Source organism: Acanthopagrus latus, chromosome 4, assembly GCF_904848185.1.
Source record: "Acanthopagrus latus isolate v.2019 chromosome 4, fAcaLat1.1, whole genome shotgun sequence".
Classification (NCBI taxonomy): Eukaryota; Metazoa; Chordata; class Actinopteri; order Spariformes; family Sparidae; genus Acanthopagrus; species Acanthopagrus latus.
The window spans coordinates 34,461,345-34,489,075 of NC_051042.1; the positions used below are offsets into that span (position 1 = coordinate 34,461,345).

Consider the following 27,731-nt stretch of genomic DNA (forward strand, 5'->3'; position numbering starts at 1 on the left):
TAAGTACGTTTCTGCAAAACCACAGATAAATTAGAGCTGAACTACTTCTTTAAATTTGTTTTGGTTTGATTTTTTATTTCTGCTTGTGCGTGCTGGGTGACTAGAGTTCAGACAGAAAAGATATTTTATATGGAGATGTTGTTTATTATCACCAGGTGGTTATATATTAACTTGTCCTAGATGGCCAAAGTAAAAGCGACAGGTCTGTGAGTTTATTTCCCGGTAAGGTGAAGGACGGATCGGTTGGTTACCGGTTGGTTACCCGTCCGATCGAGCCGTTCCTCATGGTGCACAGGAAACCTTCTAACCTCCTGGTTTATAAAGCTCTGTGGTTAACAAGTGCAGCCTTCAACATCATCAACTGAAAATCAGACAGACGTCGCTGTCCAGCGCTTTCTGTTTGATTAACAATATGGAGATCGTGTGAGAATGAATCCTGCAGGTTTCCACCTCAGATCTCAGGTCTGTCGTTCTGCTCTGACATCATTAAATTACTCCAGTCTCCACTGCACATGTCCCTCTGCGACCTCCGACTGTGTCATGTGCACATTATTATGTGAACATGTGTGTGTGTGTGTGTGTGTGACTCCTGGTGAGATGAGCAGCCTGACATTTACAGTACTACTTCAGAGATCAGCACCTTACAGAGGCGTCAGCTCGCCCAGCAGCCGGATGTCAAACCTGATATTTACAGCAGAGATTCACTGCAGCTAATGGAGAGCTGCTAGCGTTAGCGGCTGACAGTCAGAGGACGGCTGCCGCTCAGTGACAAGCTCATTATACTTTATACTGTCGACAACTGACATTACACAAAATATCTATACTTAAATCATTCTGTCCAGTGAGTCTGTACTGTAACAGTGAGTCTTGGTGTCTTCTGTCCTGAGGGAACCGTGGAAGTACAAGAACGGCATGTGGCCATGGAAGGTGTGTGTCTGTGTGTGTGTGTGTGTGTGTGTGTGAGATTAAATCTCTTTTTCCAGTTGAAGAGCAGCTGATTGTGTGTTTGAGCTCCTCAGATGTCGAACTCGGTCCTCTCATGCCTGACCGGACTCGTTTCATCTCCTCAACGACTGGTTGCTTGTGTTAACGGTGTCAATACTGACTTAACTGTGTTGGTTCAGTGTGTGTGTGTGTGTGTGTGTGTGTGTGTGTGTGTGTGTGTGTGTGTGTGTTTAACATCATGTTCGGTTTCACACCTGATGACAGAAACATCCGCTCTGGTTCCAGCAGCAGCTGTTCCTTCACAGCTTCAGCATCTTTTTAGGAGAATATTACCTCCACTTGATCGGCTGTGAATCAAAATACATTCAGTGATTTATTCCTGAAAAGCAGAACTGAGAGTGCAGCCTGGGTGTTATATTACAGAGGTTTACAACGTGTCATGATTACAAATTAAATACCAGAAAGGAAATCATATATCCTCGCTGCATTTGTATTTAAAGAAACATGAAAAGCTGTATCATGATTATTTTCTTTTTTTCTTATTCTGTGTTTAAATGATGATGTTTTTTTCTCCCATTTAAACATTTTCTGATCATTTTTTGTGTTGATGAATACAAAATCAGTTCCAATCCTTGAACAGGAGACAGGAGACACTGATTGGCCAGACCGGCAGTAACATCTGGCCAATCAGAGCTCCTAATTATGTCGTCAGGGGAACATATATTCCTCAAAGCATCCTCAGATGCTCATGATGCTTAATTTCCCAGAAATATTGGTTCATATCAGTTTAAGTCCCGTCACACTGTAGAGACATTATCGCCCACAAACATCTGGCTCATGTCCTCAGTGTGAACAAGAGGGATTCATTCCCAGGTCGGGTGACTCTGCAGAGCTCCCCGATGATCAGCAGCTCCGATCAGCTGAGTGAGGACGTGATGCAGACACGCTCATCTCAGCCATTTTCCTGCGACGATGCTGAAGTTCAATATCAGGGAGAGAAAACATGCAGAGATCAATATGTTGGCAGATATTTGTTTATATACACAGAATCTGTACACGAACACACATGTTGTGTAATGATCCCTCACATGTTGGACACAATAAACTTTATTTAACATTTTTATATTTGTAACAGTAAATCTGAGATCTTGGAAACGGGACTGAGAAACAAACGCAGTCAGACGGGCTGGAAACAATCCAACAGTTTACCAAAACCATGTCTTAAACTTTATTTGGAGGTCAAACTAAAAGTGAACGCAGCTGAAGTCGTGGTAACAGCCGCTCGTCGGACAGAATGACCGAACAGAGGACGTGCAGGAGAACAGATGTGAAGCCGGACGTCCGTCTGTAAACTGTCGTGGATGTTACAACACAGTGTTTGTTGCTTGTTGTTCTCTTAAACTTCTTGTTTTCTAGCAGTGATGATCAACATTTGTATCACTGTGTGCCTCCTCACATCCTGTTTATAGCAGCTGGACAGTAACAGACACTGTGAACAGATGTTTTACAGCTGGAATAGATGAAGAGTTAAATGATGAAGTGGACTTTCTGTGAGTGAAGCTCTCAGCTGTGTCGTTCACTTTGTGTCCACCTGCTGAACTTCTCGTCTTCTTGGACTTCAGCACTGCAGGCGTCCTTTAGAGTGACGGAGCAGATGACAGATGAGTGACGGATACTGATTGCAATCCACCACAGAAGAGAGCATCTGTCCTTTTTCCCATGATTCACCACTGACCTTAGTCTTTGTCACACCAGCCGTCCATCCGTCCTCTGGATGATCCTTCATGTGTTCTCTCTGATGTCAGTCACATTCTGAGGAGGCTGCTGGCTCCATCACACTCATCACTGGACATCTGAGTGGAACAAACTGGGCACGCCGCCTGGCGGTTACCCAGAAGCCCCTGCAGCAGCCGCAGGACGAGCCGAGGAGACGCTCCCTGCTGATTGGCCAAGCTGATGGTTGAAATAAAGACGTCTGCTCTGCTTTCCTGACCTGACCTGCTCCTGACCTGTCCAAGCTGTGGCTTCCTTTCCTTTCCTTTCCTTTCCTTTCCTTTCCTTTCCTTTCCTTTCCTTTCCTTTCCTTTCCTTTCCTTTCCTTTCCTTTCTTTTCCTTTCCTTTCCTTTCCTTTCCTTTCCTTTCCTTTCCTTCCCTTTCATAGACCTTCTCTGCTTGTCTTCCTCTGAATGGATTTGTGTTGCTTCTGTAAAATATTCTGTCTCGTCTGCCAAATCACATGAAGCGGTCCACAGCAGCAGCCGCCTGATTGCGGCGCTGCCGTCTGACTGTGATTGGATACCGGAGCGGGGCCGGTCTCGTCTCTCCTCCTCAGCTCGCCCCCTCTCCTCCAGGATCGCCCAGACGTCATGGCAACAGATGGCGGTTTGATTACCGAGCGGATGTTCCAATTTATCACCCCTCGTGCCCCTCAGCTCTGTATCATGTTTCAATTAAATAGGGATTTGGAAGCAGCGCCCTGCAACCCGAGTCAATCCTCGTAATTCATTAAGAGGAGCTATCACGCGTGGAGGCGTCGACTGGAGGAGGTTGTTGGCATGAGTCAGGAGCTCTGAGCCCCTCGATGGACTGAAGGGAAACATCAGCAGGGTGTGAACAGAGCAGCAGCACAGGTCAGAAGCTGGTTAAACTGGGCTTTAGATGAAAACTCAATCAGGGTGACCCCGAGGCACCGAGGCTGAGATGTTAAAGTGTTTAAATTATTTTGATTTATTTATCGCTGCTGTCACTTATAACTCTGCTGCTTTTTACTCAGACGTATTTCAATCCTCATTTCTGCTGCTCATCTGTTCACTCAATATGTCCCGAACGTTAATATGTGTCCTCAGCTACCACCAGAGTTAAACGAACAGTTCAAACCAAAACATTAAATTCAGTCGTCACCTCCATTTCTGGAGCTTCACAGTAAAACAGAGTTGCAGCATTCTGCTGAACAACCGAAGCAGCTGGAGACTTGATTCAAAACAACCAGAAAAAACTAAAATGTTCTGAGGACAACAACACTTCACCTGACTTTATATCATCAGGAGGAGGAGAGGAGGACTTTATATCATCGGGAGGAGGAGAGGAGGACTTTATATCATCAGGAGGAGGAGAGGAGGACTTTATATCCTCAGGAGGAGGAGAGGAGGACTTTATATCCTCAGGAGGAGGAGAGGAGGACTGGATTATATATTCTTGAGTTGCTCTCAACCTGTTTATGCTGCGAGTGATGAACAAAAGGTCTTCATTGAGGCTTTATAGCGGGAGTATTTTTAGAGTTCGGTGTGTGTGTGTGTGTGTGTGTGTGTGTGTGTGTGTTTCTGATCAGCTCTCCCTCCTTCAGTGAGTGAGTCAGTCGGTGTGTTTCGAAGGTGTGTCGCAGTGTTGACTCACTCTGAAGCCGCTGAGCGCTGCGAGGCCTGAGTCACGGTCCACGCGGCAGGTCGTCTCAGATAAATCGCCGTCAGTCTTCATCAGCCGCCTGACTTCATCGTCGCTGCGTAAATGTCAGAACATCAGAGGTGAAGGTAAAAATACCTGGAGGAATCACACCTGAGGAGAGTCATCCTATCGATTATTAGATAGAAAGAAGTGTGATGTGGTCGGTAGGAGAAGCCTCCTGTGAACCTGCACGGGATGAGCAGTTACACTTAATGAATGAATTAATGAATGAATGAATGAATAATCGCATCATATTAATGTATCAAGTACTTTTTCTTTGTCCGTTGGAGTCCATTATGCTTGACTTAACTTGATAAAAGCTTATATGTTAATGCCTTTTTAATGAAGAACACAGCTGGAAACATTTATGCTAATCGGCTCGACAGGGAGGACGAGCTGAGCTGAGCGAGGTGAGCGAGTCGTGGATTCAGAGGAGACGATTAAAGATCTGTGGGCGGAGTTTCCTCGAGGAGGGTCAGACCTGAGTCTCCGTTTATGTCGCGGCTCGTGTTCCTCTCATCCTTCCCTCCTCTCTCATGCACTTTATTACCGCACATTAAAAACCGTATGGGTGTTAATGGAGCTTAATAAACGTCAGCGTCAGCGCTCGTGCGTGAAGGTCAGGAGGGCTGAATGTCTGTTTACCTTGTACATGTGTTTAATTAGCCTCCGCCTGCTGCAGAGTGTGTCGGCTCACTCTGATGTGAGCAGATGAATCAGAGGCTAATGAGATCTGAAAGCAGGAAGACGACAGCCGAAGCACCTGCAGCAGACACGAGTCACTGTGTTCACCTGCCGGTGGGAAAGTGTCACACCTGGGAGACTACAGCTTAATGCTGTGGCCTTAGAGTCGGGTCAGAACCAGAGGACACACTGTTGGCTGCTGTACTTCATTCGAGTTGGGGTGCGAGTGTCTTCTAGCTCCGATTAAAATTAATAAATCAGGATTCGAGTCTGCATTTTCCTGCTTCTACTCCAAAAGTGTTGAAGATTATTTAGACCTGTTTTCATTTCTTGACTGTGGTGTTTGTCATAAGTCAGAACACACAGATCTCTGCTCACTGGGTCTATAAATTGGGCGGTCCAGCAGTTCAGAAGAGAGTGGGCCTCTCCATCTGTAGCAAATAGTTGTTTCCTGACATCAAGTGAGGCTGAATGTTGTTTGGCTCATAGACGTGTTTGAAACAACGCCAACACTGTTATATCTTCACATTCTGTCGATTGTTGAATTTCTGAATGTTTTAACTAATATTCTCATGTATTGCTCCTTAAAAACAAACAACATATAATTCAACATAGAAGGAAAAAGGAAGAACTTCAGAACAGAACAAAATAAAAGACAATGAATGAAAGTCCAGAGATGACTGTGTGAACTCTGCTGTCCACCTGTAACCACGCCCACCAGTGATGTCACAGGGTACACCTGCACATCAGTGCAGCAGGTGAAAGCACTCGTGGTTTTGTATCGTGTATCTCACCTCCGTTTCAAAGGTAATATCAGCATATCGAAGCTGTTCCATCATCGTCGTTCAGTGTTTCAGCTTCTCCTGCAGGTCTTCAGAGATCTTTAGTAAACAGTCGACTCTGGTGACTCTTCGACCTCTTCGTCTCCAGGAGAAGAGTTGTGAGATGAGAGCGATGGAGGGAGAAGTTGGTGTGACAGACCCGGTCTGGGAAGCTGCCGGGCCAGAGATTAAAGGGAATTTTTTCATTATTTATCTGCTGCCAGCCGCCATCACTCGCCATGACAGAGCTTTGAAGACGGGCGTCTTTGATGGAAATGAAATGAAATGTTCGTGGTGTCTTCTGTCCTGCGCTTGACCCGTCACATCAGCGCCGAGCGGGGACACCCGAGGACGACTCAGAGTGGTGAGGACCGGATCGGAGGCCGATGATTGACAGATGAGCGATGGTGTTTGTGTGTTGGGCAGCTCAAAGTCCAGCAGTGATGAGAATCTGAAATCAATGGGATGTATCAGCGAAGGATCAGTTTGATCAGCTGTCGTATAGATCCCCTCTGACACCAACACAGTGTTCACCTCATCAATTCCCTCAGTTTAAACGTGTTGAACCGATCCAACATCTTCAGCAAGCTGATGTCGATAAAGTGGCTTCTGTGGTGGAAACATCAGCAGTTTGGATTTAAGAGTCTGAACTCTCCCACTTTATATATTTAGATAACACATTTGGCTCAACTTCCATTTCATTTCACCTCATCAGTTCAGCTTTATAACATGTTCATATGTGCAAGATTCAGTCTGATTCTGGTTCTTTGGTTGTTGGGTTTCGTCCTGATCATCAGAAGTCAACACAGGCAGCTGCAGTGACGTGTGAACGGAAGAGTTTCAGAAATATAGATTTAAGAGCTGTTACGTTTAAGTCGACTCACAGCAAACTGTACAGCTGCGTAGATCTCCTCCACATTCGTCAACATTTCTGTGGCTCTGGCAGAATAATCTGGGCTCCTGTGATGAACTGTGATACTGCTGGTGGTTTTCTATCATCTTGAAACTCTTCCATCTCCTTCTTAAAGTCAGCGTCAAACGTGTGCCGTGCATTAGTTACCAGACAACGAAACACGGCTCGGTCCACATTTGTCTGTCTGAACTTGAAACAGTTCATTAGAGCAGTAATCTGACCTGAAGTGTACAGATGTTCAGTTTTCACATCCAAACCTCACAAAACAAAATACGTTTGCTGTCTTGTTCTTGTCTTGAGTTTCTACAAAAGGTTCTTCTCATTTAACACGTTAAATTTATTTATTCAATTCAAGTGATTCCTGAAGAAATATCAACACAGAACTTAGAAGAATTAGATTTAAAGTGTCCTCGTAGAGTTTGTGGCCACACAGCATCGTGCAGCAAGAAGTTTTTAATTTAATTTCTGCACCGATTCTCAGTTTTTCCAGCCTGGTGGTCTGTGTTTCTGCCACTGTCTAAAGATCATGAAGAAGATTATCATCATCATCATCACAACAAAGCTGTCATTTCATCCATAATACTTTCTTCTATATCTCAATGTGAAAAAGAACGTGATGCACAGTGAACCAAAAACACACTTGTTTGTGGCTGCAGGTTTTAAAAACTGTTGGCATTTTTAAATAAAATGCATCACGCGTTCATGGAGAAATGTTCACGGCTGAAAATATTAATAATCTTCCCTCCTGGCTTTGTGCAGAATATGAACTCTGGCTCTCCGTCTTTGATCAGGAGCCTGGAACATTTTCAGACTCTGTGCTTGAAACTTTGTGCTTGAAATAACATGATTTGACGTCACCGTTGAGTCGTCGTGGCCTTTTTATCCACAGGAATTACAAAAACACAGCAGACAAAGTGATCTCAGAGGTGCAGTTTAACAACACGTCTGACTGATGGTGTCTAAACTCAGTTCACCCTGCGGCCGGCTGAGGTGCCAACTGGCAGTAAATCCAGAGCGCAGCAGGCAGGTTAGCAGTGAAACAGCTGCAGGCAGCATCTGTACGTCCAGACACTTTAGTCTCCGTATCGTGACACTCACCTGCAGCCTGACTGAGCCTGCAGGCCGACCATGATGTAATCCTGTTGTGACAGGAGATCAGGATCTGTTGCCACATCAGTTTGGAGTTATTTTCATTATATTTTTCTTCTTGTCAACAAATCACATGAAAGGAAACTTGATGATGATGTTGGTCTGCAGCTCTCTTTGACTTCCCTCTGACAAGAAACACAAACCTTCAGGTTTTCTAAGTAGATGAACCTCAGACTGTGTGCGTCGTGTTGGCTGGTAGTCAAGATGATCTCTTTTGTGTCTCGGCAGTGAAACTTATTTTCTTTTTTTCTGTGTTTCTCTCCAGGTGGAGCGGGAGATAGCCATCCTGAAACTCATAGAGCATCCCCACGTTTTAAAGCTGCATGACGTCTACGAAAATAAGAAATACCTGTGAGTATATTTGTCCGACCCGACCCGGTAATCATGTGTTTGAACGAAACATTTTTTGTATCGATGTGCTAATGCAGATAGCAGAACGTAAAAACAGTTTTGGCACTGAAAGCACTTCAGTTAAGGTCAGTCAGAGATTCAAGTGAAACGATAATTAAAACTCTTACGTCTCATTTCATTACTGACTTCTCTTAATACAGACCATAATCTTGCACTAACATTAATCAAGTGCTGCCAGCTGACGGATACAATAATTAAAACCACTTCCTCTTTATTTTGAAAGAAAAGATTATGATAGATAAACACATTTAGGAAACAGCTGCCACATCATCACTCCCGTAATTTATTATTCAACGCACAAGTTTATTGTTTTTTAATTGCCGTCGGACTCAAACAGATTTAATTCTCAGTAGAGAGAAACATGGGTAAGGAAATATGTTGCAGGACCAGCTGCAGTTATACACGAACTCCGTCAAACCTCCTGGCTGTGATCAGCATTCAAACACAAGAAATATATCAGGCTGAGAATGTGTTTTAAATGATTCACAAGACGTGCAGAATAATTTAAACTAAAGTAACAAGTCTGTTTGGAAATGTGAGGAGGAGAAAGTTCAGATATTTGTGTTCAGATGAAAGAAAGTCAAGTTTACAGAAACATAGCTAACATAGCATCTACACCGAAACCCTCGGCAAAATGCAACCGAGGCTTTATTTGTGAATGTATATGAGTCAAACCTTCATTTAAAAGCATAATTATGATGAAAGAGGCACTTTTAAGATTTGCTGTATTTTCATTTTCAGGTCAAACTCATCTTCAATGGGAGTGCTACGGGCACTTTAACGATAGCATCAAAATCTGTATGTTTAAAACAGTAAGAAGTCTGGACACAACATGAAACTTTGCTGGTAGCATCACCAGGGTCTCTACACATCAACACCAGCACTGACAACATTATTTGTGTACACAGAGTTACTAAAAAGAAAGTTTCTGAACAGCTCATGTTAGCAGTAGCTTGTTCCGCTCGCCGCCGTCCTGCCAGTGGAGAAGAGTCGACCTCAGAATTTGACGTAACCTGGAGGACAGTAAAGTGCCCGTAGCACTCCCACTGAAAATCTTAAAAGTGCCTCTTTCTTCATAATTATGCTTTTAAAAGAACGTTTGACTTGGGTACATTCACCCTGGGTTGCATTTTGGCGCGAGTTTCACTTTGATGCTAACAAGCTAAGCTAACTACAGTATTCACAGTGAACTGTGCTGTGAAGTAGCTGATGCATGCTGGGTAATAACACGATGTGTATCCGTGTTTCTGGTCTGTTCAGTCAGTCTGACCTGCTGGAAGCTTCAGGCTGTTTTACACAAATGTGTTAAACAACGAGAGACGTCACAAACTATTTTCTTTGAATATGAGCAGAATTCAGATTTCAGCCTCCAGAAAAACAACATTGATCAGATCTGAAGATAAGAACCAACCTCTGAATGACTCTCGATCACTCTCGCTGCACGCAGCAGTTCCAGATCTGGATTTTATTGAAGTGTTCAATATTTTATTGGCTCCCCCTCACTTTAACCCCCCGCCCCCTCTGACTGTGCAGCTTTAATGTATATCCCTGTTCTGTTGTATACATTAATCTACTGCACGTGGCGGCCGTGCTCCAGTGGCACGACTTAATGTGCTGTTCAATAATTGATAAATGCTCCGCCATGGAACGGAGCAGGGATTTGTTTTCTTAATGTTGCGAGGACAGGGACGGATGGTCATCGTGGATGCAAACAGTTTGCGGGAGAAAGATTTCACACTCACAAATCACAAGCGAACGCGTTTCTAATTTAAATAGCGCCGACAGGGAAACGCTCGAGCAGATCCCTTAATCTGCTAATAAATCAGTCCGTGGGGACGGCGGGCTGCAGGAGGAGGCCGAGGATCAGAGATGTCTCCGAGACAAATGAACGCAGGAGAGAGATAAAACATTTTAAACCACGGGCACACAAACCAACACGGGTCGGGGATTTTCTCAAGGATTTACATTCTGCATCGATGTACTGTGGTGACTTCAACACGTCAGAGGCAAATACTCTGCAGTCAACGACTCAATTATTTCATTAATGCCTCTTTCAGTTTGAGGAAAAATTAAACCGAGGCTTTGAGGATGTTTACTGTCTGTGTGGACTCAAAGGTGGGACAGTACCTGAAGTCTGTTACTTTACTGGAATATTTAGTGTTTCAGGACACTTTGTACAGAGCTTTAGTACGTGTTGCTGCTCATACTGGTTGATTTCTGACCCGTCCTCTCTGTCTTCCTGTGCAGGTATCTGGTGTTAGAACACGTGTCTGGAGGAGAGCTGTTCGACTACCTGGTGAAGAAAGGCCGGTTAACACCTAAAGAGGCCAGAAAGTTCTTCAGACAGATCATCTCAGCCCTGGACTTCTGCCACAGCCACTCTATATGGTGTGTTACCTTTACACTAGGAAAAATGAGAGCAGAGCAGTTTGGATCTTTTTGAGGTTTGGGAGGTTCTGTCGGTTCTTTGGACATTTAACTGTCTTTTTTTTTTTTTGTGCAGGTAAAAAGGAAAGAAGGTGTCACAACTGAAAATGTGCAGGCTCATAAAATATGTATTTCAGTGTATTCCCTGTAGTCTGAATTATGGGCGTGAGGATGCAAATTTACACAAATAGCTGCAGCTCGTGATTTATCGCTGCTGAACGACGACGGCTGCAACACAGGAAACTGCTCCTGAAATCTAATTTGTGGGAGAGCAGGTATTAAAATCTGCAGCACTGTTTAATCAGACACAAAGGGAGAGAATAAAGCCAGACGCTGTGTTTCCAACAATTTATATTTGTTTAAACTAATTCAGTATAAAGAGAAAATGATCAAAATATTCCTGACTTCAAGGCAGCGAGGAGTTTAGATGACTGAACAACAGATCCTGATCCTCCTCTTCAGCCTCTCCTCATCAGCTGTTGCCGGGGGCGACTTCAGATCGCCCAGCTCCTCTTCATCTCTTTTCATCTCCGGGAGCACCTTTAGTTCCTCCACACGGCTTCAGCACTGTGTATCTAAGAGCAGCCGCACATCAAAGACGCTCCGCCTGACTCTCGGCATTAGACGTCAAGTGTTTAGCTTTGAAAACAGATTTATTCTGCACCGAGCTTCTCGGATCAACCAAAGAGACACGCGACTAAAGTCGAGCTCTTATCAACTGGTTTCATTTCCCTCAGTCATTATGAGTAAAAGGGTAATTCTGATTCTGACTCGGACTTCCATTCTTGATGGTTGAATTGCAATAAGGAAGCCTTAACCACAGAGAAAATACTTGATGTTTGAACTCTTTCAAGACTAATTGTTTCGCCCACACTCCTTCCAGAGGTCGAGGCATAAAAGCAAAGTGCCCACAGATGTCAGAAGCTGCTGGATTTACTTATTATGTTTTATGGAACTCAAAGCTAAAGTGAAACGGTCCCAAGGTTCACAGACAGAAACTAAAGTACAGGAACAGATCGTCTCGATGACAGTGGATGGGACACAAGTGAGGCTCGTTATCTAGAAGTGTGAAGTAATATGTCGTTTGAGAAGCTCGAGTGTAAGACTCGGGGTGTTAAGAAGTCGTTGTTTCTTCAGTTCTAACCTCAGATCATCATGTCGGTCTCTCTCTTCTGTTTCCTGTCCTGTCGTCCTGCAGCCACAGAGATTTGAAGCCGGAGAACTTGTTGTTAGACGAGAAGAACAACATCAGGATAGCAGACTTCGGCATGGCGTCTCTGCAGGTCGGGGACAGTCTGCTGGAGACCAGCTGTGGGTGAGTGACCCGTGTCCTCTTTCAACCTGGTTTCATTTTCTTTTTTATCCTGTATTCATCGTGTCTTTGTGTTGACAACCCGTCTTCACACTTAACACTGCAGCTGAGAAGCCGCTCGGACAGTTCATGTCTGGATATTAAAGTCCTGAAGAGAAGTGATGACACAAAGTCTTTCTCTCTGCTTCGTGTTATTCAGATGAAGCATCACTTCCTGTGTCACTCTGGATAAATCATGTCTTGTTGGGTAAATCCTCAGCAGCGTTTGGCATCCTGAGCAGGATCCTCTCATTGCTACAGAGAACGATGTTCATTGAGTTGGATCATTACGAGACCAACAGATTCTGTGTGCTGTGCAGAAGGAATCTTAAGGGAATAAAGTAAAAAACAACATTATTATCCCTTAAAATTCGTGTTGGTGTCCACCACATTTCCACACAGTTTCATGTCCATAAGTACAGACGTACATCTCGTGTTCTACGCAAGGGAATGCATTTGTATTTGGATGAATAGAAACACCACTAATGTGAGAGAGAAGCTCATTTCATGTGTGAAGCCAGTGTTGTTAAATACTTTGTTAAAGATGTATTAAACATTAAGTGGGCAGATTGAGGCTCAGGGGCAGACAAAGAAGAAAAGAACATCAACTGCCATTTGACATTTACATTTTTCTAACATAAACAATAATTGCTATATTCATGACTAAAGGTCTACGCACGATTACTAAAATGTGAATATGTTAGTTAAAATATATCACAAACCAAATTAATGAGCAAAATAATAATCTTTTTTTTTATCAAACTGTGTCATACAGTCTGCCTGACATTAACCTCATGCTGAGCTCTATCAGTCACACAGCTAACAGGCTACCAATGTTAGCAAAATATAACTGTAGAACTTTTCACCTTTAAACTTATATTTGTTCGTGCTGACTTCCTGTGTGTACAGTCGGTCCAGATGTGCTAAAATTAAAAGTTAAGAGATGCTAAAAAGCTCAGGTGACTTTTCACTGTGGATTTCCCAGTAAAAACAACCTCTGTCACCTTAAACATTTAATCTGTTGTTAATGAAACGGTTCATCAGTGGAGCTGTAGAAGTCCGGACCTGTAGTGAGCTGCTGTGTAAAGACGCCGTCGCTCTGAAAGAAATCTTTTCACTGGGAAGCTCCTGGTTGTTTCTTCAGTCTTTACAAAGCTCTGCAGGATTCGTGCCGGGCCGGTGTGTTCCGCTCACCACAGCTAACCGCGGGCCAGCAAGTGTTGTATGGAGTCGGTCATGTGGAAGAGCTAAAGACGAGTCCTCCAGCTCCTCAGAGCTGCACACAGGAAGAGAGAAGAAGAAGATGGAGTTACTGAGCCAAATGTTCTGCTTACAGTTACTCATCCGTCTTTATTATGATTCACACGACACAGACGCTGCTGCCCGTGTTCAGTTATCTGTCTGTTGGACCTGTGTGCACTGATCCTGGGCTCATCCTGCCCTCCGGATCATATTAGGTCCAGTTTTAGCTAAATGCAAGACGTCTTCAGACCTGAAAACCAGCAGCATGCTCACGTGCAGAGACATCCTGAGAGCTTCACAGTACATCAGATCATCCATCCATCCATCAGCCCATCTGACACATGGCTCTGATGCACACAGTGTTTATGAAGAGCCTCTGATGGATTCTGTAAATATCTGGCGTGAGTAACCAGTCAGATGACTCTTCATGTGACGTTAATGGAATTTATTAAATGTCACTTTCAGACACGTCGCCTGGAGCTCTGCTGTAATGAGCTCAGTTAGTATATTCTGATCTTCTGTCAGCAGCGTGTTTGAATAGTTCACATCGACTGGCTTTACATACATTAAGATAATGAGGTGTGACGCTGCAGAGGATGGAGTGTGTTTGCTCTGTGTGTTTGGAGGAAGCGCCGTTACAAGTGTCGTGCTCTCTGCTTCATTTGTTGTGATGAATCCACGCAGAGGGCGAGCAGACAAGCGTTTTCACTCCGTGGTCGTTGAGCACAGATCTGTGAGTCGGCTCAGTGTGAGCAGAAGAATCAGCTGCAAGTTTTAACTGCACGACCGAAGCTCCAGTCGGGATTCTCTTCGACCACAGTCCTCATTTTCCTCCTTCATTACCTCTGTGAAGTCAGACGGCAGACTTCTGTCCAACAAACTGAAGTGATCATCTGAGGTGTTGCCTCTGTTTGACTTAAAGGACCAAACTAGTTGTTTAAGTTCACAGATCAAACATTACTCCAGCTGTAAAGGGACTGTGTGGGATTTCTGTTATGTTAACAGACTCCATTTTTAAATTAACGTTAGCTATTTTTGCTCTCTGTTAGCGGAAAGTGGTTAGAGGAGCGTAAAGTCACATTCTTTGGACTGTCGCGGGAACTCTGAGTCCCTCACAAAGAGACAAACCCACAATCCAGCAGCGTTAGAACGCTTCCACAGATCATCCTGTAGACAAGCCAGAGAGATGGACAGTATAAAAGTGATTCATACAAGTAAAATACTAAATAATAGTTACATAGAGCCCCTTTAACTTCTCTCCACTGGCTTCATCAGTCACTTCAAGTTTTCTTGACATAAAACTGCTCGCTGCACATTCGCCTCTTAAACCTTGTGACTTTCTGCTCTGTGGTTTGTGCGCTTCGTCTCCTTGTTCGAGATAAGATTTGCTCGCTCTTAGACTAATTAAGTAAAAATGACAACACAACAATCGATGCTGTTTTACTAATCTTAATAGATTTTCTCTATAATTTCAGCAATTTGTTTTCTTTAATTCATTTCTGTGCTGTAACACAACATATCAGGAGATGTCTGAAAGTCGACTGAGTGGAACAAACAGTCCTGCAGCAAAGAAACACTCATTAGCAATAAAAGTCCTGTTTGACACGTTGCTTCAGTAAATATTATTCACAAAATGTGTTTAAATGATCAAAAATATCCTACATGACGTACATGACACAACTTTTAGATGTTACAGCTGCTTTTACTACTCTAACTTCTCTCATTCTGTTTGGAAGTTCACTCATTAAATCTACAATCGTAGATGCAAAAAGAAGCTTACATTGCAGGATTCTAGTCACAGTATCATCCATTACTGTCATTTTAATACTTTATGGATAAAAAAGGAAATAATTGGCTACCAGAAGGAAAAATGAGCGGAAACTGTGAAGTAAAAGTGGTTTCTGGAGCCAGGATTAGTTCCGGCCCTTTAAGTCAATGATCTGAAAGTTGTCCCACTTTTGGTTTTTGCCTTTAAGTTGTGTCACGTGGTGGAAACTGTGTGATGCCGTCATATGTTATCCAACAGGATGAGCTGCCGTCACTCGGATTTGGATCGAGGCCATTTCATGTTATGTAAAAGTCACTTAGCCCACAAAACGAAATGAGCCACATCAGGAAATAAAAGTTGGTTCGTGTCTCCTCAGAGAGCGTCGGATGAGAAGTTCACCTGCTTCTCATCTTCAGAGGATCGCTTGTGTCTGCTGGCTGTGTGAGTGTGTGATGTTGTGTAATGTTGTGTGATGTTGTGTAATGTTGCCTCTTCGCCTCTCTCACAGATCTCCTCACTACGCCTGCCCAGAGGTTATCAGGGTAAGTGCTCTCGCTCTCTTTCATACAGTAAAAGCAGCTGCGACCGCCCGGCTCTCTGCACAATGACTCTTACATCACAGCTCCGTCCTCTCTCCACTCTGCACTCGCCTCTGTGGTCCGGACCTCCTCCACCTCCTCCACCTCCTCCATCTCCACCGGGCTCACACACACTTTAAACACACTTAAAAGATCATCTGCTCCTCATGCAGTCCGTCAGTTTCTGTCCATTTTGTTTCCGTGTTTCCTCGTTTTCAAGTGGAAACAGCACAGTTGAAGACTTCCTCATTTATTTATTTTTTAATTTGTTTTGTTTATTTGTTTAGTGTAGATTTAGTTTTTAATTCAACAGAGATATTTAGTAGTCAGACAAACATGCACAGTTGTGTATTTTTAAATATTCACTCACACATAAACATCCTGACTCTGCATGTTCATCCAATCTATATAGGGTCGAATGTTTTAAACACATTTTAGACGAATATTTTACTATTTATTTGGTATGACACTGATATTAATGTCACCAAAATACATTTCCTCAAGAACTATAGTTAAGTACAATTTTAAGGTGCTTTCTGCAGATTTATTCCTCCACTCGACTGCATCTGGAGGCAAATGTACTTTTTACAAGCTACATTTATTTATAATAATAATAATACAACTTCTTTATATTTGATTCATTTTAGCACAATAACTTTACTTCTACTCAAGTATGACTTTCACGCACCGGTTAATACACTTTTCTGTAAATCTGACAGTAAATTGATATTTAAAATGTAAATGTTGTGGATGAGTAGTTCCCCCACGTCCACACTCAGATCTCAGCAGTGCTGCAAATGATGAACTAATGTACCTAACATACCAGAAAAGAGGAAAATTCAGACACTTCATCCTGAAAGTTACTCCTGCAGTGCTGCCAGCATCACAAATTGCTGCTCCTACATTTAAGGAATTTCCATAAACGGGTGAATTTTTACATTAAGTTTGGTGCAACGGCTCAGAATAAATGTCGCACAGACACACTTCTATCAGAGTTGATGATGTCTGTCTGTCTGTCTGTCTTTACCAGGGGGAGAAGTATGACGGGAGGAAAGCAGATGCGTGGAGCTGTGGAGTCATCCTGTTTGCACTTTTAGTGGTGAGTGACAGCAGCCGATGAGCTGACGGACGTGAGTGTGGGGTCAACATGAGTGGTGTTATCCATCAGGGCTGAACGTGGGGTCAGAAGCTTATATGCTGTAATATAAATCCATCAGTATAAAAATGGAGTCAGTTTAAACCACTGCTGATGACACACTTGTGCCTGGTTTTAAACACTGCAAAACCCTCCAAATCTCTTAATGTTTGTGGGTTTGCAGTTGCACTTCCTCACCACTGTAATTCAGGCAGGCATCTGAGTAAAATATGATAAAAACTGAGAGAATTATACTTTAATTTGAATGTTGCAGTGATGATAATCGATAGGATGTGTTTATAAAGTGAGTACAGCAGGGAGACATGTGAGTACTTGTGATGAACTCGACTCTCTGAATGCATCAGGCTGGTGGTTGTAGTTCCTCCTGTCGTCCAGCAGAGGGCGCTCTCACACGTCACCAGCAGCTTGACCTTTGACCCCAGTGACCTCTCCAGTAAATAAGCTAACGTTCATGTTGAGCTGTTTTGCTACGTAAAAATGGAGGCGAGCAGCGTTCAGAGCCGCCCTGAGCGGACAGTCAGGACACTCAAACACCTGAGAAGCAGTTTGTGGAGGTGTTTTGGGTTCAAAACCGGAACTAGATGACACAGTGACGAATCTGCGGACTCACCTGCTAGCTTACAGCGGAGGCTCCACAGACGACCGGGGCTGCTCAGGTGTTCAACCGCCGTTTGACTGCTTGTTAACCGGCACACTCGGCTTCAGCAGCCCCTCTGTTACAAGCTCCTTATGAGACCATCGTTGATGAATAGAAGGTAAGACCAGGTAGAATCGACAGGAATGTAGGAAACGACGACGACAACGCTAGCTAGTTAGCTTAATGCTAAATGAACGGTTGGAGCCTCTTTGGCGCCAACAATAACTTACGGACTGAAAAGACGCCGGTTGATGCTTGATTTGGCATTATATTCTATTGTATTATATTGTATTGTATTATATTATGTTCTGTTATATCACTTAAGTTTTGCTGAAAAGTAGTTAAGTGCTTAAAATTGCCGCTCAGTACGGTTTAGCTCAAGTTATAGAAACAGCAGCTCTGTTTTGCCTCTATTACTTTGACAAAGCTGACCTGTGTATGTAAATTAGAAGTATTAGGTAAAGTGATTCTAACAGTGAATAGTCACCTTCATGTTCGGGCTTGAATGGATTCACCTCACTGCTCTGCTTGACCAGGTTGCAGTTGTGTCATGATGGATGGAAGTGAATCATGATTTTAAGAGTTATGAAAATAACTCAGTATGGTGTGTAAACTGTGGCAGGTGCTCCAGGTGGGACAGTTAGAGGGTCACTGTTAACTCATTCTTCGGCTTAGTTGCGACACCAAAGGTGAGCCTACAGTGTTTATCCTGGATTCATATATATATATATATATATATATATATATATATATATATATATATATATATCCATTTATGTATTTCCTCCCTGCAGGTGGATTGTAATTCAAAATCTGCAGCCACAGATAAACTTGCTCACTCTCCTGGTTTGATGCAGTGTTGCGGAGGAAAGAGAAGGAAAAAGTGATTTGCTAGTTTGTCTCCTGAGGCAAATATTTATGCTGAATGAACTCTTTATGTGTGAAGCAGTTGTTCCCAGCAGAATACCCAAGGTGGAGAGGAAGGTCACTGAAGTGTTTCAGCACAAAATAAACTACCTGACAGCGTCACTCGACCTGGAAATTAAAGGTTAACATCGGAATACACTTTGTGACAGGAACGTTATTATAAATACTGAAGGTCACTCTGTTATATAACATCGTTAGATCTGCTTTTTCAAACTTCACTGGTGTGTGAATAAAGCGTGGATGACGTACTGTATAGACCATTGTGTCTGTTCTCATACAGCCAGTCTGTGTGTTTACGCCAGCCTGGATTACATTAAAGATAAAACACTGAAAACATTTTGTGTACACTAAAAATTTAAGCCACATTATGTATTAAATAAGCTCAGAAATGAAACCCTGCCACAACTAACATCAGTTGTTCATCTAACTTGTCACGATGTTTTCATCTGTCTATGAAAATCTGACAAATGTGGCACTTATGCGGTATCTGTAATTATTGATAGGTGTGTGTGATTGCTGAATCTTTAAGAAGTTGACATGCAGGTAAACAGTCCCTGTGGTGAGCTGAAGAGGTCGGCTGTAGCTATTGTCTGACGCCATTTTAGCTTTTCGCTTCTTTTTTCCTGTACTTTGATAGAAGTAAGTTAAGTGGCAACTGCTCTCAAGTGTAGTGTGACGTTATTTGCAACCTGACTGTGATGAACAGTCACTATTGTGTTTGTGTTTTTCTGTCAGTGAGGATTTTGGATCAAAGAACAGTGATAAAGATCATCATATCTTCCGATAAATGAGTGCTCACACATTAAGATTTGGGCCCTTTTTAAAATAAGACATTCTCCTTAAATATTTCAGTGACTCAGTTGTATGTTGTGTTGCTGTGAAGCACACACTGACATAAAAAATGCACATCACATAAATAACAACGGCTTTTCGCTCCAGCAGCAACATAATGCGACAGTGACGAGTGAGTATTGACTAAATGACTGTTTGTTGGAGGACTCTGTGCACGTTCCTCTCCTGATTAAGATGGAGCTCAGAACGCAGTCATCATGTGAAGATAAATCTCTCCACTCGTGTTGTTTTGATTACACACGGTGTCGGCGGCCATCTGGCTGCGTCCTGCCTCCTTTTCAATGAGGAGGAGCTGGTATCAGTCACCACGTCACTGAGCGCGCTCCCCAGCTGGAGAGTAAAGGCTGAGCCGGCTGGCTGGCTGCGGTACAAACGGCTTCATCATCACCGACTCTGATGACTGATTTCAAACTGCCTCCAGACGTGAACACCTGACGGGCTGCTCACATGGTGACAGGAGGATGTTAGTGTGTTGTTTGGTCTGACAGGGCAGGTGATGCCTCCTCCAGGTGCTCAGGCCTGCAGGTGCTATAGGCCACTCTGACCCGGAATGTCTAAGAAGTAGATGTTCACAGATTTGAAAATAATGGATAAAAAAATTTGACTTGGATGATCTTGGTATGTGATTGTGTTGGGTGTGTAGCAGATGTTCACTGCACTCTGAGGGGGAATAAACAGACTGAAGAGGAGTCTTGTGAGCAGTTTCTCATTTTTAATACATGTTATTGCCTCTTTATTGCATCTCCACAAACTGAGTGATGTATGTACATTAAATAGCCAGATACAGAAATGTAAATGTTTTGGTGACACGCTACACTTATCAAAGTGTCAAAAAACAGCGACCGACATGTTTCCTCCTCTCCTCTTCCTCCAGGGCGCTCTGCCTTTTGACGATGACAACCTGAGGAACCTTTTGGAGAAGGTGAAGCTGGGAGTATTCCACATGCCTCACTTCATCCCTCCAGACTGTCAGAATCTGCTGCGCGGTATGATTGAAGTGGACGCCACCAAGAGGCTCACGGTAAGCGTCGCACTTCACCTCAAACCGCCTTACTGGCCAGCCCGGCTGCAGAGGACGTAGAGGGCTGTAATCTTCCATCAGTGGACTCGTGCTCAGTTCGCAGTTTTTCAGTCTGGGCTGTTGCCTTCGGGACAGCTCAGGCTAAATTTAGCAGAACTGCACCAGGACTGGCCCTGCAGCTACTCTGCTCTGCATACAATCTTTTCATCTCGGGCCAAGGTTTTTCTTTGGCTTAGAATAGAAACTGCAATAACAAAGGATGTTTTTAGATAATATGCTTTCACTCATGATTAGTCTGCAGTTAAACTAAATCAGTAAAGTCATACATAAAGACTGATGTTATAGTTCAATCATGGCAGCTTGTCCAGAGGGTGAGTTCAGTGACATGAAACAGCCTGAAGCCATGATCAGTGACCCCACATTTTCACATATCATTAATTATGAGCACATTGTGACCTCTTTTCATTAACCTAACACCAGACAAGTCAAGGTCACACAGTTCGAATAATTAATGTATATAAAGAATTGGTGAACCCTGCTTTTCTCAGCTTCCCAGAAAACAAATCAAAGGTTTAGTAGAATCAAAATGGCGCTGAACAGTTAAAGTGCTCGCAAATATGTGTTCCGCCAGGGATCATCGAGGAGGGAGGAAGTCTACAAGGTGTGACACAACAAATCTCATTAGAGCTGCGTAATATTAAATCATCCATCTGTGCTCACCACATCTGAGCCTGTCTCACCCCCAGGTGTGAATAAACTACAGATTTAGGGCAAATATGTGACATTACTGGTTATCTCAACAGTGTAGGCCATGAAAGATTGTATTAACTAAAAAGATCGATATTGTGCATCTATACTCAGGCTCATTTTTAGAAGTTAAAGTATTCTTTCTATTGGATCTGAATTGTTTGGTTGTAATTTGGTTTTCCAAAAGTCATCAGGTTTCTGAAGAACTTTCTTATTCAAAAGATGAAAAATATTATTACTTATTTATTAAAATGTAGCTGTAACAAAGATCACATCGTGCTCCAGCGTCCAGCATCATGACGCCTTTGAACATAACTATCACGTTTGTTTCAGTTACTAATTAAAGAGACATTAATGTTTGTTTCCTCTTTTTATTTCTGTTACAGTTAGAGCAGATCCAGAAGCACACGTGGTACATGTAAGTACAAATTCTGTCACTTATTTCTTCCCTGTTTAATGTCTGTATGCAAACCCTCATTAAAGCAGATGATGCAGAATAATAATAATCCATCAAAGCTAGTTTTCAGAAGAAGCAGCAGCTCCATCAGTCTTCAGAGTGAGAGATCACGAACAAAGACATGTGACCATCTGTATTTTAATTAACACCTACGAGTTTATTCCATATTGTTGGGATATATCCTGTCTACCTGGAGGCAACTCGTGAGATGCTAACACATTTGCCTTCTAAGCTAATGAGGAAGCTACTTTGTTCCCAAATCATCATCTTACAAAACAAAGTTTGTGCCACACATCCGTCACACTTCAGTTCTCCCGTTTCCCTTTACAGTGATTATACTTGTTTGTTTGCATATCAGAAAGTTTTGTGCAGCAGAGCACGGCTCCCCTCAGGTTTGAGCTACCCAGTGTGCTCAATTAGGGGCTTTTTACAACTGAACATGAATAAAATTTCGTAGGGAACATTTGTTTTAAAAAAGGTCAACAAAGGCAAAAGCCACAAGCTATTGGCGAGTTAAGTCTAAATGTATTTTTCTGTCCCTTAATAAACACTTGCATGTCTTAAACACTAAGCTCTTTTGATATTTGCATGTGTCATGTTGCAGAGCTGGAAAGAACGAGCCGGAGCCCGAGCAGCCCGTCCCCAGGAAGGTGGCCATCAGGACGCTGGCTACAGCCGAGGAGATCGACCCTGACGTCCTGGAGAGCATGCACTCTCTGGGCTGCTTCAGGGACAAGGAAAAACTGACCAAAGACCTGCTGTCTGAGGAGTGAGTGAGGAGGAGGAGCAGGGGGAGGAAGGGTGGAGGGAGCAAAGAGAAGATAAAGAGGGCAGTGGGGGAGGAAGGAGATGGCCAGAGAAATAGATGAGATGGCTGAGAAATTGTCAGTTTGATGAATTTTTCTATTTAATATGTCTGTGATGATGGAGTGTCTTACTGTCTCGCTCTCTCCTCTCTCCAGGGAGAACCAGGAGAAGATGATCTACTTCCTGCTGCTGGACCGTAAGGAGAGGTATCCGAGCCACGAGGACCAGAACTTGCCGCCGCGCAATGAGATCGGTAGGCCCGTCCAGCTGAACAGAGGGAGTTCTTTTTAATTGATAGGTCATGATTGTGTGAGATTTGGTGATCAGCTGACAGCCATCATCACACCAGCATCACTAAACGTTGATTGGTTAGCTAAGTTGTTTATGCTAGGTTCCTGCGGCACAGACTGCATCCCGTCTGTCCAAAATCTGCCATCCAATACATTTTTTTCATCATCCCGAGGTTCAGTTTATTCAAGACTGGGAAAAAAAGACAGAAGGAGTTTTGCAAACAGATCACAAAAGTTCCCATTGGAATTCAATTAGATTTCGAGTTGACATATGCAAACAGAGCTATGAGGAAACGTGGCATCCGACTGAGAAGGTGACCCTTGTTGACTATAAACATCAGCATATTAATATGTCAGTCGTTGAAGTTCTTATTTTAAGTGCAGATCCTGACAGCAGACAGACTGCGGATCACAGATGGCTTACCTCTTCAGCCAATAGAGTACCAGCGCCATGTTGGTATTGACTTCTATTGTCTGCCCCCCATCTTTCAAATGCTGCACCAGAGAAGTTTTAGAGAAACAAAGAGAGGAGATGACTTGTTTAGGGAGCCTGGGACTGTGGATCATTTCCAGCAAGTACACAAGTCAACACTGCCTCAAGCCTCTGAGCTAACAGAGGTTGGCTTGGCTTTACACCAATGTATTTGCACCTTCAAATTCAAACATTACATCACCGTTTTGGGGAACATGTTTTCAACTCCAAACTGTTCAGATAGGAAAAAATGTGTTGGACGGATGTCAGGGTAGAAAAACAAGGTAGCTTTTCTTTAGTAAAGACAAGATAAGATCAGATAATCCTTTATTGATCCTCAGAGGTGAACTTTGGATGTTTGAGGAGCCCAAGGACAGAATAAGTACAGATAGAGACAATTAAACATATGCATTGCACAACTAGTTTACTACTTGACTACCAGCAAAGTGTAGTGTGTAGACAGTAGTACTGTACTATTAGATATAACATTGCACACGATAGGAAGTGCTGATTTTGTTGACTTTCATCAATCTGGTTTCCTGACTACTTTCTGTCCTTGTGTTCTCCCTGCATTGACGTTTGACTCCTGGCCTCGCTCAGCAGACCCTCCCAGGAAGCGTGTGGATTCACCCATGCTGAGCCGTCACGGTAAGCGCAGACCGGAGAGGAAGTCTATGGAGGTGCTGAGCGTCACGGAGGGAGGATCTCCCGTCCCCGTGCGACGAGCCATCGACATGGCGACCCACGGTCAGAGGTAAGAGACGGAGACCTGCATGTGTGTTCATGAGCATGGACAGACATGTCAGACACACACCGGTCAGTGAAGAGGAGCTGCTGTTGTTCAGAGTGTGTTTTAGTTTAAATATTGTGTTTAAACTCAGTTCAGTGACATAAAGAAAAGAGGGAGCATCATCGTAAATCTGACTGGTCCTTTTTCTAATTTATGTCACACACGCGCCGTCTGTTTGTCCTCAGTAACTTTAGTTCAGTTGTTCTCATCAATGTGAGGTTTGTCCACACATTCACTGAACTGAGGTTAAATACATGATGCATCGTTCTCTTTCTGTCAGTTCAACATGTTCGGTACATATCAACCAAAGCCTGACGTAAATTCTGCCAGAGAGCGACAAGCGTGCTCTTAGTTCTGACTGAAAACTGTTCAAATGCATGAGCAGGACTCTGAGGTTTGTGCGTCGTGCGTGTTGAGTGTGCATGGAGCATGCAGTCTAAGAGGACAAGAGGCTGTGAACCTGACATGTATTTGGCAAGTTGGTGCATAAAGTGATATTGATGTTTGTGTTGTTGGGATGAACCGACAGAATATCAGTCAACGTATTTAAAGTGTCTAAATGTTTGAAAATGTGTCTCAACATCCAGGCTCAGTTCCATGAAAGAACATCATTTTTATCCCGGGTATGACATGAACCTGAGAGCTGAGCCTTGGCGAAACAAATATTACTCTGCATCTGTAAAAGCACAACAAACGTAATTTTTGCACATCTCGCATGACGGATGTTGCACGATTTAAGTTGTTATTTATGTAAATCAAGTTGTGGTACAAAACAAAAGAAACACAGTGGAGAGTGAGGCCTCCTCCCTCCATGCTGATGGAAAGTTGGGCAGAAGTTTCCAAAAAAAAACATGTGTGGATTCCAGTGTTGCAGGATTCTCCTGAACAACCGAAGTAACTGGGGATGGAAAACTAACCGCATACAGCAAGTCTGACCTAATCCAAGTCCCTGGAATCCCTGAGATCCCAAACTGATTAAAAAAAGATATTATTTACACCTTCCATGCACAGTTCGGTTTGTGTATCTACTTCAGTCTGGTCACACACTTTTAATTTTGCAGCTGCAGTGAAGATTTCATCATAAAAAGGGGGTTTAATCAACATCTTTCACAATCAACAACTTTCCATCAGCCTGGGGCAGCCGATTATGAATTAGTTTTGGGTAAACTGCCCTTTTTAAAATTAATGCTGTAGTCAGGTTACTCAAACTAATTTACAGCTTATGTGTCCTTTTCATTGTCCAGTCAGCTGTTTGTGCCAGTTTATCTCCCATCAACGCTGTCATCCTAAATATTAAATGGTCTGTTATTCATGGATCACCTAGATGAGCCATTGGAGTGTCCTTTGTTGAGCAAGACACCATTTTTTTAATACCAGTGTTTTGTCATCTGTCACTGCTCTGGTTAGGGTGAAGTTTGTTGTGGCCATCTGAGCATCTTCCTTATGATGGTCATGTAACCTGTGAGAACCATTGTCTACTGTTTGTTCAAGATGGGACTTTAATGGCCATCATCAGTGTCAAAGTACATGAATCCATCAAACATGGACACATTTAGCAGAACTCCATCGCATTAAGTCTTTGTTTACTCGACCAGAAGAGGCCGTTCGTTGGGACAACACAAACATACAGGAGTACTTTGAAAGGTTTGGACGTCCGAGGATCGACGTGTAGAGATTCATTCTGTTTGTATCTTGATGAAAAGTTAAAGACTTCTTTTTTGTCCTGAGGGAAATTTGTCTCGAACAGAAAGGCCGCCACATAAATATACACACAAGTAAAAACAGACAAAAATCTGCTTTCTGTTTTTTAAAACCGTGAGCCGTGATGTAACGTAAACAAGAGGGGCTCCTGTGTAAGGCTTTGAGGCTTTCAGTGTTTGAGGTGTGTCTGGGTCTATAAATATTAGTATGTGGGCAAAATAAAAACATTTCCATTATGTGTAAATATCTGAAACAAACAGACTTTAGTTTTCTGTCTGCAGTATTACACAGCTCTTTTTTCATTGAGCGTTTTTATTTTTATAACAGCGGGAGATTTGTGATGTTTTTCAGAAGAAGTTTTTCAAAGTACTTTGACAGACAGTGAAAACAAGAGGATGAAAGTACGGCAGCAAACAATGTGAAATAAGAGACCGATCATAAAGTAATGATGTAAGGCAATGCAGTAAACACTAAATAAAAGATCAAGATTAAATATTAAAACACGGAAATGCAAAAGGATGACGTCACTTTAGATAGAAGCAAGTCGAGAAAGGTTTTAACATCTTTGTTTTGAATCTGCGTTCATGTGGTCGTCATTAACACCTTTGAGGACAGAAGCCAGAGAGTTCAATATTTATAAAAAAAACAAGTTTATGTGTAGCGTAGCGAGCAGATGATCCGCTGTGGCGATCCCCAACAGGGAGCAGCCGAAAGACGAGCAAGAGGACAGAAATCTGTCCAGAACACATATATATTTACTTCCACCTCCTCCAGGAGCTGCTTTGATCTCACATTCAGCAAAATGATGACCGTTTGAAGTCGATGTCTAGAAGTTCCTCATGAAAGGGAGCTGATTCAGGAGAGAGTGTTTAGTTTTAATTAAATGTTCACATTTATCCTAAAATTTAACCTAATTGACCCACAAGACCTTGCCTAATTGGGCTTAATATAACAACTTATAAATGAATAAATTCACTTAGCTGTCATGTGAAGGTCAACAGTCCAGGAGCAGAGCAATAAATCTGCCCTGACATCCTTCATAATCTTCATCATTTGCAGCTTTCAAAGTGAGAGGGAGCCATTTCACATCAATTTAATTGAAGGCTTACAAGCGGAGCGAGTGGAGCTCAAATCCACATGACAGTCAGACTTTAATGTGGACCGGAGGCTCAGACGGCACCAACAGCTTGTTGGTTCGTAGATTTCCTCCCTTTTCAGTGAGAGAGCAAATGATCAACACAGGGAGAGACTGACGGTTCAGCTCCATGTGTTCGACTTACAGAGACATCAATGTTAATAAGATGGAAACTTTAAATCTTCAGTGTTCGGCTGTGTCGCTGTTGGAAGTGATGTGTTTTAACTCAATGCACATAATGTCAAGGTGTTGGCAGGTTTCAGGTGTGATGAAGGAGACAACCTGATTTTATTTGTTCTGGTTAATTTGTCTTCTGCTCAGGTTGAAGATCGATGCAGACTGCTAACAAAGTGATTTATTTACAGATTAATTTCTTTTTCTGTCACGAGTAACAGCTGATCAGCACTGAATAATCTGAATTTGCAGTTATTTAAATGTATTTGATAAATTATGTGGAGTGAAAGAGAAAAATGTGCTTGAGTAAAGTATTTGTGTAAATCATAGTTGGTAACAATCCATCACTGGTGATTATTGACTTTGAGACGATGCATATTGGTTCCAGTAATCAGTTATCAGTCTCCTGATCTACTAATAATAATTATTATCGGTATCGGTCTTGGAAAAAACACATCGGTCGACCGCCGTGAAGACTTCATCAGATCTTCTCACAAACACGACTGAAGCATTAGGTTTTATTTCTCAGCTCTGACAGAGTGTTTGTAGATTCGTTAAGCACGACTCACCTGATTCCTGGTTGTCACAGCAGCCGCTCAGCTGCTCGTCTGTTATTACATTTGTGAAGGTCTCTCCTGGCTGATGGATGATTCAGAGATAATAGATTTGAACATTACACCGTGTAAACAAGTTCCAGGAGATTGGAAACAGAAATCGCTTCTCTGCAGTGAGGGAGTGTGTTGAATGTCCTGCTGACTGGAGCATGAACCATGAATGTTTCTCCTCCTGGGTTTTTGTTTCTGATTTATCAGTCTGTGCATGAGTTTTTGTGTT

General features: G+C 42.8%; 1 protein-coding gene and 1 long non-coding RNA gene across 18 annotated transcripts in view; one reads left to right on the forward strand and one right to left on the reverse strand.

Moving 5' to 3' along the window:
- The window catches only part of LOC119018204 (serine/threonine-protein kinase BRSK2-like), a 127,776-nt gene that overhangs the window by 78,112 nt on the left and 21,933 nt on the right, over positions 1 to 27,731 (forward strand). For 9 of the 16 annotated variants that reach the window (XM_037095704.1, XM_037095701.1, XM_037095702.1 and 6 more), the window contains exons 3-12: positions 8,220 to 8,305; positions 10,613 to 10,753; positions 11,991 to 12,107; positions 15,662 to 15,695; positions 16,762 to 16,830; positions 20,178 to 20,324; positions 21,458 to 21,489; positions 22,133 to 22,297; positions 22,491 to 22,588; positions 23,698 to 23,851. In XM_037095704.1, the coding sequence (XP_036951599.1) occupies positions 8,220 to 8,305; positions 10,613 to 10,753; positions 11,991 to 12,107; positions 15,662 to 15,695; positions 16,762 to 16,830; positions 20,178 to 20,324; positions 21,458 to 21,489; positions 22,133 to 22,297; positions 22,491 to 22,588; positions 23,698 to 23,851 (1,043 nt within the window). Of the gene's footprint in view, positions 1 to 8,219; positions 8,306 to 10,612; positions 10,754 to 11,990; positions 12,108 to 15,661; positions 15,696 to 16,761; positions 16,831 to 17,283; positions 17,643 to 20,177; positions 20,325 to 21,457; positions 21,490 to 22,132; positions 22,298 to 22,490; positions 22,589 to 23,697; positions 23,852 to 27,731 lie in introns of those variants that run through there. The other 7 variants (XM_037095703.1, XM_037095712.1, XM_037095706.1 and 4 more) reach the window with 2 other exon arrangements.
- LOC119018211 lies at positions 12,102 to 17,631 on the reverse strand. 2 transcript variants are annotated; one of them, XR_005074674.1, is made up of 3 exons: positions 17,498 to 17,631; positions 13,209 to 13,419; positions 12,102 to 12,470 (listed from the first exon to the last, which is right to left on the reverse strand). It is a non-coding gene; the product is annotated as an uncharacterized LOC119018211 (long non-coding RNA). The 2 variants fall into 2 exon arrangements; XR_005074673.1 differs by having other exon boundaries at positions 12,102 to 13,419.